This window comes from Strix uralensis, chromosome 8 (assembly GCF_047716275.1).
Source record: "Strix uralensis isolate ZFMK-TIS-50842 chromosome 8, bStrUra1, whole genome shotgun sequence".
Lineage (NCBI taxonomy): Eukaryota > Metazoa > Chordata > Aves > Strigiformes > Strigidae > Strix > Strix uralensis.
In genome coordinates this window covers 2,062,211-2,078,967 of record NC_133979.1, presented here as the reverse complement: position 1 = coordinate 2,078,967, position 16,757 = coordinate 2,062,211, and the positions used below count along the sequence as shown (strand labels likewise).

At 50.1% G+C, this 16,757-nt stretch overlaps 2 protein-coding genes across 9 annotated transcripts in view; one reads left to right on the top strand and one right to left on the bottom strand.

Moving 5' to 3' along the window:
* Positions 1–4,154, top strand: part of MIER1 (MIER1 transcriptional regulator) — a 42,286-nt gene extending 38,132 nt beyond the window's left edge. For all 8 annotated transcript variants that reach the window (XM_074875803.1, XM_074875804.1, XM_074875801.1 and 5 more), the window contains one exon: positions 718–4,154. In XM_074875803.1, the coding sequence (XP_074731904.1) occupies positions 718–1,043 (326 nt within the window). In that variant the 3' untranslated portion in view covers positions 1,044–4,154. The remainder of the gene's footprint in view (positions 1–717) is intronic.
* Positions 4,155–4,870: 716 nt separating this feature from the next.
* SLC35D1 (solute carrier family 35 member D1) lies at positions 4,871–15,410 on the bottom strand. The gene is made up of 12 exons (XM_074875808.1): positions 15,208–15,410; positions 14,841–14,874; positions 14,658–14,744; positions 14,277–14,344; positions 13,698–13,769; positions 13,068–13,136; positions 12,669–12,771; positions 12,078–12,170; positions 9,477–9,544; positions 9,071–9,149; positions 8,154–8,236; positions 4,871–7,395 (listed from the first exon to the last, which is right to left on the bottom strand). Exons 1-12 carry the CDS (start codon positions 15,408–15,410, stop codon positions 7,287–7,289), a joined length of 1,068 nt encoding a protein of 355 aa, XP_074731909.1. The 3' UTR covers positions 4,871–7,286.
* Between the last annotated feature and the right edge of the window lie 1,347 nt (positions 15,411–16,757).

Here is a 16,757-nt window from a genome sequence, read left to right as displayed (position 1 = left end):
TAAATATCTTCCGAGGTTTTAGCAGCTTTAAGTTAACGCTTCTTAAAAAAACTACCTTTGCCTGTAGGCAGACATATTGAAGATAAATCTCCACTAGAATCTTCCTTTTAAATGTAATTAATCTGTTCTTGCCTTCCCCGTGCTAGTGTAGATGTGTAATGCTCACTTTGTGAAGAGTCCTGTGCAGGATATTTAAAACAGCTGGGATGGGAACTGAGCTGGACTGGTGCTTTGTCTCAGGAACACTGTTAGCTGGGCTTACCAGAAATGGGGCACTGAGGGCGATTAGGAATGGGAGAAGAGCCAGGGCATGATCCCTCTTGAAGGAAGAAAACCTCAAAAGCAAGGGCCAGCCGTTCCAAAGGAGCCAAAGTGAAAGCAGTGACAAGAGGAGGGAGGAGCTCGGGGCCTGAATCAGATTGTGAAAATCGAGGGGAAGCTACAGAAGCTGCTCAGGTGAGGACAGTCCACCTGCAGCTTGTACAGTTGTGGGATTCCAGGATATTTTCTTGGCTGCTGATGCTTGTAAGGGCTTCCATAAACTCCGTTGTGGTCAGTCTGTCATTTGTATGCAAATAAATCCCTCGTTCACCCCACAGTGAGGATGCAGAGAACAATATTGGCTTTTTAGTTCAGTGGGGCCAGACTTCTGCTTTATTGACCTGTCACAGATTGTTTTGTTACTCCTTACGCTTCCATTCTGTCTTTGTAACGCAGGGGTGTCTGCTAATGGGCCGGGCGAGATACCAAATAAAGAGGAAGCAAAAACTGAAGGATTGCATGTAAATGGACCTACCAGTGGCAAGAAAACACCTCACACGGATCTGGATACAAATGGGTATGAAACTGAAAACCTTTCTGTTGACCCAAAACTTGCTCATTCAGCTTCAAGAAACGAAAATGATTTTGAAGAAAAAAATGAAAGACCTCTAAAAAGGAGAAGAATTAACAGCAATGGAAAAGAGAGTCCAGGTTCTTCAGAGTTCTTCCAAGAAGCAAACTCACATGGGAAGCTTGAAGAACTAGAAACTTTGGATGACTGAGTACTAGGAGCTGATTTTATTCCGTGGAGTAAATTTTGGGTGTCTAAAATTTTCAGGGTTGATGGGTTACCTTACAAAATCCAGTTCCGTAAAACAATCCGCTGAGATTTTTTTTTTTCTAATACCTTCTAGTTGGCTCTTGAGATCTGATTATTTGTTTTTTTTTCAGTGCTGAAAAGCAGTAGGAGAATATTCTGTTTCTCAGAGCTGACAAGTGTAGTTCTGGGAACTCTAAGGCTCTTAAAAATAGTTGAGAAACAAATCAGTGAGTTTCTGCAAAAATACTCCCAGCCTAATACATTAAAGAAACTTCTGTGCATAGTACACCATTAAGCATTGTACAAGTGAACAAAGCATCCTATTTGAAGCAGGGGGCTGGTTCAGGTGCTGCAGGAAGTGAAAATGAAATACAGAATGCCAGGACACGCATCAGAGTAGGCACAGAGACTTCCACTCACGCTAGCGAGAGGAGAGTGTCATCCCATTGTTAAGGAACCCTTATGAATCCTGAAAGTTATGAGCACAACTATTTTTATATATAGAAGTTTTAAAAGGTAAATAAATAAACCAGGTGAGGTTTGTATATGTAAAATTGTTGACATCAATGATGTCTTTCCATATTCTTTATCTGGGCTAAAGAAATACATTCTGTATTTTTCCAGATTTCTTTGTAGCCTTTGAAAGATTTTTACAGTACTTATGTCTTGATTGAACTGTCCTTTCTTAAAACAAAAGCTTGTATAATTTTCTTAACTTGTACAGTTGGTAAACTTTTATGAGAGAATTGATATCCTGAGTCTAATGTCAGCTTCATTTTATTTTGCTGAAGTCTTTTCTAAAAAAAAAAACCAACAAAAAAACCCACCAAACCAAACCAATTGACTTAAAAAATGCTTATTAGTCACCAACATGTTATTTTCTTCTCAGAAAACAGTAAACAATTAACATCAAGAATGGTTAGAAGACATTTGATTTTGAAAACATGTTTTTCTTACTTGTGTTTTATGGCAAATAGTGATGCTAAGAATTTGTTAAGCATGATGCTTGCATTGCACAAATTTTCTTGCTTTCATTATACATTTTCTCATTTTATTTTGAGCTCAGATAAATTTCACAGCAGCCAAACGCTTCAGTTTACTAGACCTCGTTTGCCAAGATCGGGTGTTAAGATTATCCTTTGATTTATTTTCAGTCTTACCTGTCGTCATCTACATTTCACTGAGCACAGGAAGGGTAGGAATTGGGTCAAGTGAGTCTGGCTGTACCGGTTAGAAATGCACGTGCAGCTGGTGACCTGGTGCCTGATCTTGAATTCCTGAAAACTAGTGGATGGGTATTTCAGTGGGAGCAGAAACATCCCAGACACGTACTTGGTACAGTGAATACACATATATATTCAGTATATATATATATATATATTTTCAGTGTGTGTGTATATATATATTCTCTCTATATATATTCAATATATATATGCAGTGTGTGTATATATATATATATGCAGTGTGTGTGTATATATATATATGCAGTGTATATATATATATATATAGTCAGTATATAGAGATTCACAGGTGCAAAAAGTGAGAAAAAATTATTTATAAATGAGTGTGGAGGGGGTGATGCTCACCATCCCACTAATTTGAAAGTTGTTGAAGTAGGGTTTTACATCCATGAAATAGGAAGATTTTTAAATACCAGTCTTTTGGTTTTCGGTTGTTTTTTTTCTTTTAAGCCACAGCTACGCATCTAGTATATTAAAAATAGGAAAAAATTGTTCATTTGTATAATTTATAATCTTGTGTCCGCCTCCTGTGGCTTACAGGTGTGCTGTTAATTTTTAATTGGTTATTTTTACTTAAATGTTTCCAGTTTTAAACAGACGGTCCTGTGGTTCAAAACTAATGTATCAACCTCAAAACCCCAACTGCTAAGGGTTTCTTTTGGTTTGTTTTCCTTCTTCAACTATGTGTACTTGGACTTCGTGGTCATTCATGAGCCAAATGCTGTGGCTGGGGCCTGGCTCCATCGCCACGCTGAGTTACTGGAGTGTATTAACCAGAAATCTTCCCAGAAATGTTGCGAGGAGTGAGCTGCTCTGCCCGGTGCAGCTGACATGCAGGACTTGGCGTCCGCCTCCAATTAGCCAGCGCTTGACGGGGTCAGGTGGGTTAAGGCATGGCCTGCATTAATCCAGTCATTGATTGCTTTAGTGAGAGGTTGCTGTTAATTTTACAGTATCTGGTTTATTAACGGAAACCCAAAGTATCACAGCCTTATATCAAAGACGGTCTTGAGACAGTTTCAGACTGAGGGTAGTGCAGTGCTTCTAAGAGTCTTTGCAACTAGAGTCCTATTTTCAATTTTATTTTTATGCAGTTTTGTTTGCAAGTTGGAAATACTTCCAAAAATTTATAGGAAAGTTTATAAGTAAATTGTCTCAGGCTTGTGTGTGAAATACAGCACTGTGTATATTTTCAGGAATGTTGCTTTGTTTTTTATCTTACCTTTTTTTTGTGATACGTAGAGGAGACCTGACATTCCATAATCAACAACTATGTAATGCTCAGCTAGACTTTAAGAATATTTAATTATAATTTACATTTTGTTTATGCTGGTGTTTTATACAATACTTTGTTCATGTTCTTCAAAATGCAGCCACTATAACTTAATAAGTCATTGCACTACTAAAGCTATTTAAAATTCTAGAAATATAGTAACTTTGATTTCATTTACAAAGCCTTCAGTACAGTTTGGAGCCCAGAAGGGTTTGAGTGCGTTTCCAAACGGCCTTGAAAAGGTCCCAGCTCGCACGTGGCACTCGGGAACATTTTGCAGGTGCTCCCCAGGGATGGGTTCAGCTGGATTCAGGAAGCGCTTTAAGACTGGAGCCTGAATGGAGAATCCAGTTCAGGAGAGTAAAGCCTTGCTGGGCTTTCTAAAGGATTAAATGTGATATTAAAAAAACACCACCACACACACAAAAGAAAATCTGCAAATTAGTTTTCTACATTTTTCCACACATAGTAATTTTGCACTGTTAGTAATTACCTTCTCTTATCCCCGCTCCCTGTCTGCAATTCTGAAAAAGCTTATTAAAATATTTTTCTAAACATACTGTCTGCATAAACAATTCCTGAGTGTTTTGATCAGAACAGGGGGTAGAGCATTTCTGCTTAAAGAAGAGGCGAAGACCCGATCCTGGTGTAGCAGCGTGGTGGTGACTCTGTTACTGCTGCAGTGAAAACCACAGAAAACAAAATTCCCTTTTCTGATTAAACTTTGAACGATTTCTTTCATTCCCCTAACCCCTTTTCCTCAACCCCTTTTTCCGTAACACGTTCCTGGTGCAGCCTGGGCAGAGGTGGGTGCTGGGGTACACTTTAACATGAAAGAGGAGGGAGAAGAGAGCAGCCAGGAAAGGCGGTGGAGGGGGGGTGGCTGGGGGGTACAACTGACCACTTAGTTTTAATTAATTTTATTTCTGAGGCACAGGCTGTTCGTTGGAGGCAGAAAGGTGCTGAGCTTTCTGCAGTCACCCTGCACAAGGTTGAAGCACTTCGGGGGTGCTCAGGGAGAAGGGACTGATTTTAGCAAAGCACAAGGTTTTTTGGGTTGATTTTTTTTTCTCCCATTACATACTTACCCTCCTCCAATAATTTTTCAAGCTGAAAAGCCAAGAGACCTCCCCCACCCCCCCTTTCCCCCACACCTACCAGAGGCCCCCCCAGCAGGGCCAACAGGCACTGGGGTGCTGGGGGATCCTCAGCACCTCCCTCCTCTCCTCCAGCCTCTTCCTGTGGGTCCAGGGCAATGAAGCAAGAGCCAGGGGGTAGGAGGAGGGAAGGTCATTGGTTTATTTGAAGCCAGTACAAAAATACATAGGCACATAAAATTCTTTTTGCTATCATCACTGACGGACATATAAAGCCTGCCATACATTCAAATAAAAAGGTCACCCTTTTAATCACTAAAATGGGCATTTTGTAAATAGATTCTATATAGAAAAAACTTTAGTCGATTAATAACATAGAAAATACTGTTGTAGGAACTCTGTTTGCTTTCCCAGTGTATACAATACCATCCAGACCTCGGCACTGAAGTGTGCCCAGTTACAAACAAAAATAAGCTTTAAAAATATTTTACTGTTTGGACAACAAATCTAACCAGTAGATTCCAAAAAATAAAAATCAAAGCTTGCTGACAGAATCGACATCCTGACTGCAAACGCCTCAGCACAGCGAAGTCACAAGCAAACGTGGCAAAAAAGTGATTTGCAAATATTTCTGTTTGAGCAAGAGGAATGTACCAGCCCGGCTGCAGGACGGGGCGGGGCTGCTGGGCCCAGCACTACCCAGCTACTGGGAACCAGTGCAGGGACCAGCAACCCCCACTGGAGCTGATGTGTGAGTAGCTCTGGGTCTTCTGCACAGCAGGAAGCATTTATCATTCCTTACAACAAGGAGAGCTCTGCAGGTGCCTGCAAATCTGAGCTTTTACTGACATTTAGGAAGTAATAAAAATAATCAGGGAATTACTTTTTTTTCTTTCTCCAATTCAGCACTACAAGGGGGGAGCCCCACTGCTCCTTGCTCTGGGACACACCGACCCAGCTCGGGGTGCTACCAGGTGCTTCATAAATCCCGTAGCCACCCCCATCCCCCACTAGCCCCTTCAGCAGCCTGTGGCCCCCAAAATGCAGCCCCCCACGAGGTGAGCAGCAGAGCCCAGCTCCAGCACAACTCCACAAACAACTCCAGGAACAGGATTTTGGAGCAGGGGGCCGGCAGACTCACTCCCTATCTTACAGAAATTCTCCATCATGTATAAAAACTTCAATGTTAAGTGCTCCAATAAATGCAGCGTCGCCAAACAGCGGGTACATTTTTTTAGCAAATATCTCCCAGAAACAAATGACATTGTCTGTAGAAGCTGTTTTCCTGGTTACCAAAGGAATGTATAGAAAACACTCAAATATAGAGTTTTACCAAAATTTTTTTTAACCAAAATTATAAACAATTCTTTTAAAACCAAAAGACAATCCAAGGCGACACCTAGAAAGAAGTGCTAAGACAACCTTTAAAAAAATCAGTTAACACTGCCTGACATCTTAAAAATCCCATTCTTTTAATGGGTCACAAACCAAAGATGACTTACTACATCAAAAAAAAAAAAAATTGTGGGACAGGGCTTGGACAAAGCTGAAGTGCTGGTGCTGCAGCACAGGCACCCGCAGAGCCACCCACCCCACCAGCCCCGCTGGTTTCATTAATTTGCCAAAAAAGCCCCACAATTTGAGTCTCTGTGCCTCTTCCATGCCGGGTGCTGCTGGGTGGGAAGGGGATTGTGGGGGGGCAGGAGCAGCACCTTGGCTTTGCAGTGGATTTTCTGGAATGAGGGAGCCGGGTGGGATGACAGCAGCTCTCCTGCTAACCCTGCAGATCCAAAATGCCCCACGAGGGTCCCGGCCCTGGCAGTGTTCCCAAATCCAAAGGTTTCTGACCCCGGGGTGGTCGGAGGGAGGCTGCTGGCCCTGCCGAGCTCACCGGTGGCAGGTAAAAACCTTCACACTGGGAACATCCCTGAAAAAGCAACCACAGGCGGGCAAAGGGGGGGGGGGGGGGGGGGGGGGAATGTTTGCAGGGCTCTTCAAAACCAAGGACGGCAAACCCAGCTTTAAAAGTGGGTTAACAATAAAAAAAAAAAAAAGAAAACAAAACCCAACAAACCTTGAATGCTCTCTGAACTTAAAGAAGTTTTGGCCCAAACCAGGAGCACCCTGCAGACGCAGCTTTGCGAGGCCACAGCTCCCGGGGAAGAGGAGGGGTTGGCCTGATCCGCACATGGTGCCAGGAGGGAGCAGGCTGGGGGAGGTGGGGAGCGGAGCCAGCCCCAGCATCCGTCCCCGAGCCGAGACGCAGCCGAGGATGCTCAGGGTACGGCCCCCAGTGCTGGCACCATCCTCCGCCATGCAAATGTGTGCGCCGCTTGGGCCGGGCTCTACTGCCAAACCTCGGCGTGATTAGAAGCCCATTAATTCCTCACGATCAGCCTTAATTAGATGTATTCATCACCGTGCAGTCAGTTATCTTCCCAATAATTTGTAAAGGCAGCAATCTATTGTGCAAATTAAGAGCATCACCCTCACTCCATGGCAGACGCCCCAGATTCCTTCCCACGTTCTGCCCACGATCAGCTGAACAGAAATCAGTTGCTTCCCAAAAAAAAAAAAAAAAAGCCTTTTCCTGGTCACACAGAGCTTTTTCCTTTAATATCCATCTTGCTGCCAGCTTCGGACTGCTTGCTCATTTGCTCCTCGGTGAAAGTGATGTAGGAATACACCAGGCTCCCAGCAATACTGCAAAACAGGGGTGGGGATGAGGAGGAGAGAGCCCGGCTCAGAGCCACGGCAGCGCGCTCGCCGCACACTCCCTCCGGCGCTGCACAAGGCAAACCCGCCCCCAGCAGCCCGGAGGAGACGCTGCCTTTTACACCGGCGCTTTTATTAGTTATATAGACCCGCCCCGGGCGGCTGCAAACACCAGCTGCCAAAGAAAAGTCAAAGCCGTGGGTGTGCCAGTGGTCAAGGACCTGCCGCGAGCATCAATTTGCAAGAAAATTCTGTTTTCCTCCTAAGAGCAGATATTCTGTTTAATTTGAACCCAAAGGCCGAAGCCCCTAGCCTAGTGCTGGACCCACTCCATCACTGAAGGGATCCTGCTGAACAAGGAGACTTTTCACAATGCAGAAATACACCCCAGGCCAGAAAAGATGCTTTTCCGAAAGCTGTGCTAACATACCAGGAGAAATAAACCAAAAAAATACCTTTTTTTCTACCTTAATTATACGATTCAGATACACAACTCTGAGAACAACTTAAGTTCGATGCTAAAATATGCTTGTGTTCTCCTGGCTTTTAGAACAACCTGAGTCTGTCTGGGAGCTCCCCACAGCCCACATCAGCTCCTCTGCTGCAGCACAAACACCAATTCCATTGTGGTTTTTTTTTTTTTTTTTGAAAGAAGCATTGAGCTGGTCAAACCATTCCAGTTTCACAGCAAAACAGTTTTCACTTTCAAATCATAAATAAAAACTGCAAATGCCCAGTGCTCTTACCTGATATTTAAACCAATGAAGTTTGTCCATGTAAAAATATAGTCTCCTCCAAAAAACATCCCAATATAGGTTATTAAAATATTCTGCAAAGGAACAAGATTTGAGAAACAAGAGCACAAGTTTCTATACAGCCCGAGACAAGCGTATGCTCTACACATTAAAGCAACATAGAAACGGGAAACCCCAGATGCAGGAAAGCGTGAAACAGGCAAGCGGTGGCAATACTGGATTAAAAACGGGTGTTTTTAGAGCTTCTGAGAAATGTTCCTGAACAGAGGCTTTGATTGCCGGGGCAGCGCGGCCACTGGGCTGTGATGTTCCCCATCGACTCCAGACCAGCCGCCGGGCACTAAAACCCAGAATAATGCCCAGGAGTGCCCGTCTATTTTTGCAATGGGCTCACTGGGCCGAGGTGACCCAGAGGATCGTGGCTGTTTCTGGGCGTTTTGCACGTCCTTAGCCCCGGAGAAGCCAAAGGCACTAACCGCAGTCACCGCCACACACGGCTGCTTGCTGTGCAAGCACGTACGGAGTATCTCTACTCCAGAGAGCAGAAAATAAATAAATAAATAAAATAATCCCATCGGAGCTGTCCTCCCCTCCACGCAGTGCACAGCAAAAGCTCCAAAGCCTCCATCCTGCCCTTCCCGTGAGCGGCACAAAGTGGGTGCAGGGAGGTTGTTTGTGGCTTTTGCTGGAATAACTTCTCCAGGCAGGCAGGGCCCTGGCGCACGTCGCGGGCAGGCAGCGGGGAGCCTCGGGCCAGGCAGAGTTGGCAAGCCGTGATGCCAAGCACGTCCCAAATGCTCAGTGAGCCCCCGCGCCAAGAGCTCAAGCCGCTGTTTCATACGAGCCCTGAGCAACGATTACAGCAACGCTCGCCCGACGGCAGCCCTGGGAGCGGAGAAACCACTTACCTTAATGCAGCCAACTATTGTAGTTGTAAGAGCAGAATTATACTGAGTGCAAAGAACTGTGGAGTACATCAAAATAAACCTGCAGGAGGAAGAGCCGACATCAGGCTCCAGGACACGCTTAGGGCATTGCCATTCATCTCACCCCCTCTCTTCTAGAGCATTTATACCACTGCTTTTTTGGCTAAACCTGCACTGAAGCAGGGTAGGAAATCATTTCCACCTGGCATAGCTCTTGGAAACAGCGTCCCTATCAGATTTATTATTTTTTTTTAACCCAGAATGGCTCAGGCAACTGAAACGCACAACTTCTGGAACAAAGATGCTCCCCTGCACCCAGCTGCTGGCTGCAGGGACGCAGCCCAGCCCTCGGAGGCATCAGCACCCCCCCAGCCACGTACATCCTTACCCCATTACACACGACAGCGTAAACTGCACGACGAAGAGCGTGTCTGCCCAGCCCTGGTACTCCATTGCCTGCAAGAAACACACCCCGGCCCTTAGAGGAGGAGGAGGAGGAAGCGCAGTAATTCACAGCAAAACAAGAAACAAACACCTGACATCGGCTTTCATGTCACAGCAGGAAAAAACAAAACAAAGCGCAGCCCGGCCTGTGACATCCTGGGGCTGTGGGAAGGCCGGCTGCCCACATCAGCACCCAGCACACTCCTCCAAAATGCAGCGAGTAACTTTCCTACAAGCGGGAGGAACCAGGAACGGCATTTCACAGCCGGTTGTTGTCCGGAGTTGCCCTCCCTGCAGTTCCTCCATTGCAAACTGTGACACTGTGACAGCACATCCTGGGGGAATTTAACCTCTAGAGATGACAAAATGGCCAAGGGAAGCCTGGATTTCACAGAAGAGTGCCTTTTTTTGTTGTGGTTTTTTGGGGTTTTTTTTGTTTTGGTGGTTTTTTGGGGGTTTTTTTGGTTGCTTTTTGGTTTGTGTTTGGTTTTTTTTTTTTTTTTTTTAAATTCCACTCCATGCAGCCAAACCCCTTTTTGCCAGCTGCAGGTCTGGGGATGGCTCCAAGGACAAAGCTCCAGCAGCAGGAGATGGTTTGCAGCAGGGACAGGGAGGGAGGCCAGAAGCTGGAGACACAGAATCCCAGAATCATCTTGGTTGGAAAAGCCCTTGAAGCTCCTCCAGTCCAACCATGAACCTCACACTGACCGTTCCCAACTCCACCACATCCCTCAGCGCTGGGTCAACCCGACTCTTCAACCCCTCCAGGGATGGGGACTCCCCCCCTGCCCTGGGCAGCCCATTCCAACGCCCAACAATCCCTTCTGCAAAGAAATACTTCCTAAGAGCCAGTCTGACCCTGCCCTGGAGCAGCTTGAGGCCATTCCCTCTTGTCCTGGCGCTTGTTCCTTGGCTCAAGACACTCATCCCCCCTCTCTGCACCCTCCTTTCAGGGAGTTGTAGAGGGCCATGAGGTCATGAGCTGTCCCTGTCTCTCTGGCACTGGGGAGCCCAGCGCTGTCTTATGAGGAGCAGCTGAGGGAACTGGGGGGGTTTAGTCTGGAGAAGAGGAGGCTGAGGGGAGACCTCATTGCCCTCTACAACCAACCTGGGGGGGGCGGAAAACGACCCTCCCACAGCCAGTCCTTCCCCTTCACCCCCAGGAATTATTTGCAGGGCTTTGCTCGCCACCATCAGCACGCCCATTTCTGACTCTCACGTTATCATTGATGCTTGTTAACGAACTACAAGATTTAACACATGCACGAGTACAGTGGGAGGCTTTCGAACGCAAACCCCCCCCAGCACAGCCCCCCCACCCTGGGAGCCATCCCCACGCAAGACACGTTCAGCTGCACGCCCTTCACAAGAGGGTTTTTCATCAGGCTCCAAACGTGGAGTTTCCTGGCAGCAGCCCCAACACAGCGCATCTTTGTCTGCCTCCGGCTGCCAGGAGCTCAGCCGGGGAAAAAGTAGTTTATTCAGGGGGGGGAAAAAAAAAGATTTCTCTGCAAGCTGAACAGAGGCTGCACAGTGCAGCACAGAGCAACATTTTGCTCCCCATCCACCAGCTCCTGCTTATAAATGAGCACTTTATCCCAAAATATATCCCACTGAGTCACCCTTTATGAAGGGCAGGGGCTGAGCTACCTTCACCCCGCACAATCGCTTCTCCTCACTAATCACAGCTCATTATCTTAGCGACTGCTTACTGGGGTTTGTCATCAGGGAATTAAGCTCCTAATGAGACAAGAGCCACCAGGCTCTCCCTGCCTGGGCATGGCTGGAAGAGGGGGGACGGGGGGGGTCTGCCAGGGCCACTGGCACCCACAACCGGCACCCACGGGGGTCTGGGTGGGAAATGCCGCCGACATTTGCCCATGGAGGGGGATGCCTGCTTGTGTGGGCATGAAAAGCGAGTGCCCTGCTCAGGAGAGCCCCCCCCCGCCCCAAGTATTAAGTGAGAGCAGTAATAATAACAATTAACAACACAATATAAATTTCACATATACAGAACCGCATGTAAATCAGACCGTGCCCTGACGGGGCAGCAGCACAGGCAAACGGACCCTCACAAAAAATTCAACACAACCACCACCCCAGCCAGAGGGAAGGGCAGGAAGGAGTTTAAAGAAACTCATTTATTCTAAAAATACTCGACTTCTTTGTTTTATAGAATATTTGGTTTCACTTATTGCTCTCGCACTTCCCCATTCCTCAAGCATTACAAAAATGCATGAATGGAGCAAGTCTGCGGATTTAAAGTCCAACATAAGACAGTTACTTTCTGCTGACACAGTTTTGGGTAGTTACTCTACCTTCCTTTGCCCTACCCTCCTCCCTCAGACGCGGCACAGTTTGTATTTGCAAATGAGGGCTAACGAACTGCTTTAGTTTCACAGTTTGAGTATTTCCTATTTTACGTAAGAAGGCTAAGTTACAGAAAAGCACGTTACAACAAACAGTAAAATGTCCCAAAGCCACCTATTTGGCCCAGAAAGTATCATGCCACCCACAATCCCGCTTCTGGGGACAGGAATCCTACCTTCTGCGCATCTCCGGTGAAGTAGGCAATGGTCAAGGTGGGAAGGATCATAAACAGTGCATTGTAATAGAGCAGGCCGTATTTCCCCAGCTCCTAGAAATAAGACATTTGTGTGTTTAAGGTTCCAAACAGCAGCAGAAAACCTTATTCACGTTGCTACTGAAGATGGGGTCTTGTGAGCTAAATCCGTGTGGGATGCTTGGGGACAGAGGTGTTGGAGTGGGGTTTTTAATATATATATTAAAAAATGTATGTATTTCATAAATATATATATATATTAATATATGTGTGCATATTTATCTATATATAAAAACCAGACTTAGGTAACAAGCTTGCAACGAGCGTTGCGGTCACCATCAATCAAAACACCTTTTCTCTGCTGTCACTGTGGCTGTGACCGGCACAGGGACACGGCTCCGCCCGGCACCAAGAGCAGCCCAGCGGCACCACCAAACCTTCTGGACAGGAGATCTGGGGAGCGGGACGGGGTTACGCCGGGTGAGCCCCACCCCGTCGCCCTCGCGGACGCGAGCGGCTGCCAAACCAAGCGCAACGCTGCGATGCCCGGAGCGGAGCCAAAGGTCAGCCTACCTTTGAATCCAGCTTCTGTTTCACATAGGCACCGTTTGCAGCTGTTAAGGCATCGTTAATAAGGATAAAAATATATCCTTCCAGATCAAATGCCAAGTCAGCACTGGGAAAGGAAAAAAACGTAAGTTAAAAGTCTCAAACTGTGCAGAGCGTAACACTTGCAAGATTCCTTCTTCTGTTTAGCCAGTAAGTTGTTAGAAAAAATTAATCATGGGAGGAGAGACTGGGATTTGGGTCGGTAAAACATTCTTTCCTACTAGAGAGCATGGCTGAGGGTAAAAAAGAGTCAGCATTTCCTCTCTGTCTTCTCAGGACATACCATGGTACCTGATTCACCTTAAATTCGCTGGCAGGCCCACACAGAGACCCGGGAGAGGGGACAGCAAACCGGGAGCTCACCTAGCAGCTACGAACGCGCCGATGATCATTGCAAATACTGTCATCTGAATACTCCAAGAAAACTTCTTCCTGAAAAAGAGAGGCAAGGAGGTCACCCACAGTTAAACCTTCGCTGGAGCACTCGGGAGAGCAGCTGGGAGAAGCTTTTCCTCCCGGCACACAGAAAGAAAACCAATCCGTGCAAAAGGCAGCAAGTAAAAGCAAGACATTTAGACAATTATCTCTGTGATTTAAAAAAAAATAAAACCCAAAAACTTGGCATTGATGAGGTGCAAGTTTACAACTCTGCCTATGGCAGAGAAGGTTCAGCTGGGCACAGGGAGCAGCCCAGCCCCGGGGAGGGGGCTGTCGGCTCACGGCGTGAGCGGTTTTGGGGTGTCCAGGCAGAGGAGAGCCGCTGGCAGGGGCGGCCGGGCACGACGCCACGCTGCTGCTCGCCGTATCCGCTTCCTCCGCCCACCCTCGCTCCCAAAACCCAGTTTCAAGCCAAAACCCCCTGACCACACGCGCCTCCGGCACACAAAAGCTCACTGACACGCTGCGACGTCATTCCAGCACCTTCAGGGTTTTGTAACTCTAACCGGTATCTGTCACCAAGAGCCTGGGAGAGGAGGGGCTGGGGAGACTCACTTGAGTAAAAAACCTTCGGCAAACATCGTAAACAGGATGGAAAACCTTCGCAGGACGGTGAACATCGGCAGGCTGCGAGGGGAAGGTTCCGCAGGGTGAGAGGGTGTCCCCGTGTCCCCCTCCCCACCCCGGTGCTGCCAAAATGCAGCCGCAGAGCAACACCCCGAAACACCCCAAGTGGGCGAGGGGACAAGAGCTCCGCAGCACAGAGCCCCCCACTTTCCTTATGAAAACGGCATTTCTCCCCCCCCCCCCCCGCCCCGTGAAAAAGGCAGCGCTTCTGTCAGACCTCGTCAGGGTGGGAGGACCCTGGGGACAGCCCCCGACCCGCACCCACGTTGGGTGAGGGCCAGATCCGTGTCCCTCCCCGCCCGCCGGCTGGGGGAAAGCGCTCACAAACACGCACGTGGCTTGTTTAGCGTGGGCAGAGGAGGAACCGTATCACCCCGAGCGGCTCCTGCTCGGGTCACCCGCACCCCCACAAAGCCCAGTGGCTCCCCGCAAACACCGGGTCCCCCGCAAGGACCCTGCTGTACATCCCCCACCCCCCCCACCCAGTAAGAGAAAAGCCATCCATACTTCAGTTTCTTTGTGCTGAACAGTCCTGTGATCTGGTTCCCGAAATACAGAAGAGGTAGAGGAAACGTCTAGAAAATCAGAAGAGGGATAAGGCGCTGCGGGAGTGACCGGAGCAACCCGGGGAGTTCCCCAGCAGCACCCTCGTTTTATATATATATAAATATATATGAAATGATTTCCACCCCGGGATGGAAATGCTCACACACACACGTGCCCCAGCTCCTCAGCCCACAGACGCTCCCGGGGCAACAAGCACGGGCATCCCGCTGCCAAAAACGCCGTGGTGGCCACCATGGGTGAGCGGCTGAGACCACCGCCCACCTTTGGGGTGCAGGAGAGGTGGCTGGGGAGGGGGTTAGGTGGCCCAGGAGGGGGGCTTACCCGTCGGGGGACATGCCTGTCGAGGTCAGGGAACTTGACCACCCGCAGCGCCTTGCCCGCCCAGAGCACCGCCACCGTCGCCACCATCTGCAAGAAAGTTGGGGGGGGGGTGTCAAGCCGACAGTACCCCTCCCAGCATGGAAGGGGGGGTCGGGGGGGAATAAAGGGGGGGACCCCACTCACCTGGCCCAGCCCCACGCACAGCGAGGAGGGGAACCTGCAGGCAGAGAGGAGATATCAGAAGGTGGCTCCTACATTTAAAGGGGGGTGGTCAGCAGCCACGCACCCCCCCGCTGTGTGCCTGGGGAGGGGGAGAGCAGCAGCCCCCAGCCCTGCAGAGCCCGCAGCCATGGCGGGGCCGTGCGGGGTGGGGGGGGGCACCCGCGGGGGTGCACTCCGGAGTGGGGAGAGGGAGGGGGTTAAGGTGTGCACAGAGGGGGGGCTCAGGCCCACTGCGGGGGGGTCCATGCAGGGGGGCCGCCAAGGATGGGGGTGCAGGGGGGTCTCGCACGGGGGGGGGGTGGGGGGTGCCGAGGCCCCCGGGCCGTACCCGTAGGTGGTGAGGACGCTCTTGTTGACGACGACAATGAGGAAGGAGCTGAGGCCGTAGAAGGCCGCCGCCAGCAGCTTGAGGCAGAGGGTGAGGCCCGGCGCCGCCATGCCCCGCTCCGCATCGCCGGGCGCGGGGGCTCCCGCGGGGGCTCCCCCCTCGGCCCCGGCCGCCGGGCGTCTGCGCGCCGCCAGCGACGACATGGCTGCGGGGGCGGGGCCGGGGCGGGGCGGGGCGGGGCCGGGGAAGGGGCGGGGCCAGGGGAAATGAAGGGGCCGGGGGCAAGGGGCGGGGCCGGGGGGCGGAGCTGGGGAAAAAGGAGGCGGGGGCGGGGGAAAGGGGCGGGGCACGGCGAGCAGCGCACGGGGGGTGATCCACGGGGGGGACACCCCACGGGGGTTTGTTGCACGGACTGGGGGGGGGGGGAGCATCCGATAAGGGGTTTGTTGCACGGGGGGGCATCCCACGAGGTGGGGGGGGTGGGGGGCATCCCACGGGAGTTTGTCGCATAGGGGTGGGAGGTGGGAGGGGGCATCCCACGGGGGATTTGTTGAACGGGGTGGGGCATCCCATGGGGGGTTTGTTACACGGATGGGTGGGTGGGGGCATCCCACAGCAGGGTTGTTGCACGGGGGGGGGCACCCCATGGTGGTTTGTTGCACAGGGGTCGGGTACGGGGCGGGGGGGCATCCCACGGGGGATTTGTTACCCAGGGGCCTGGTACAGGGTGGGGAGCAGCACGGGGGGGGGTCATTGCACGAGGAGGGCGGGGAGACACAGCACTGGGTGGAGGGCATTGCAGGGACAAGGGGACACGTAGTTGCCGCAGCACATGCCTTTTTCTGGGTGGGGGGACAGGATGGGGGGGTTCCCCCCCTCCCTCCCCACAGTTGAAGTGGGGGGTGCAGGCCGGGGGGTGTCACCGGCATGACGGGGCGCCCAGCACCCTGCAGGGTGTTGCCCTTGGGTGACCCCACATGCAGGATTTTGGCACCAGGCCTTTCCCTTCCAGAGATTAAATCTTCCCCTCTGGGCCACGTTCTGCCAAGTGGAAAAAAACCACCAAAATATGGCAGCTTGGGAAAAAAAAAAAAAGAAAACAAACAACCACCACCCTATAGGTTACATCAGAAAAAAATGGCATTGTTTTAGGATTTTGCTGGAAAACAAGAACTAACAGATATACCTCAAGCAGTGGCTGCTGTGGGATCTTTTTTCCATCGCCCACATGTTCCCACCCGGCACGGCACGGGGGAAAATATAGGGGTGTCTGCTGGGGGGGTGTCTGTGTCCTGCAGCCCCCCGGGAGTGGGGTGTGGGGCGAGCTGGGGCCTGCACAGGGCTGGAGGGACAAAGCCAGTGATGCTGCACCCAGTGGGGGGGGAGATGAAGGGGGGTCTTGGGGTGTCCCAGATGGGGTGCAGGGGGGTTGGGATGAGCCCCAGCCTGGCAGCCCCCACCACAGCGCTTTTGGGGTCACTCCCGACGCAGCTGCGGGGTGTTTGTTGCTCTTGGCCGTGGCGCTGCTGGCAGAAGGAAACAGCCCCTTT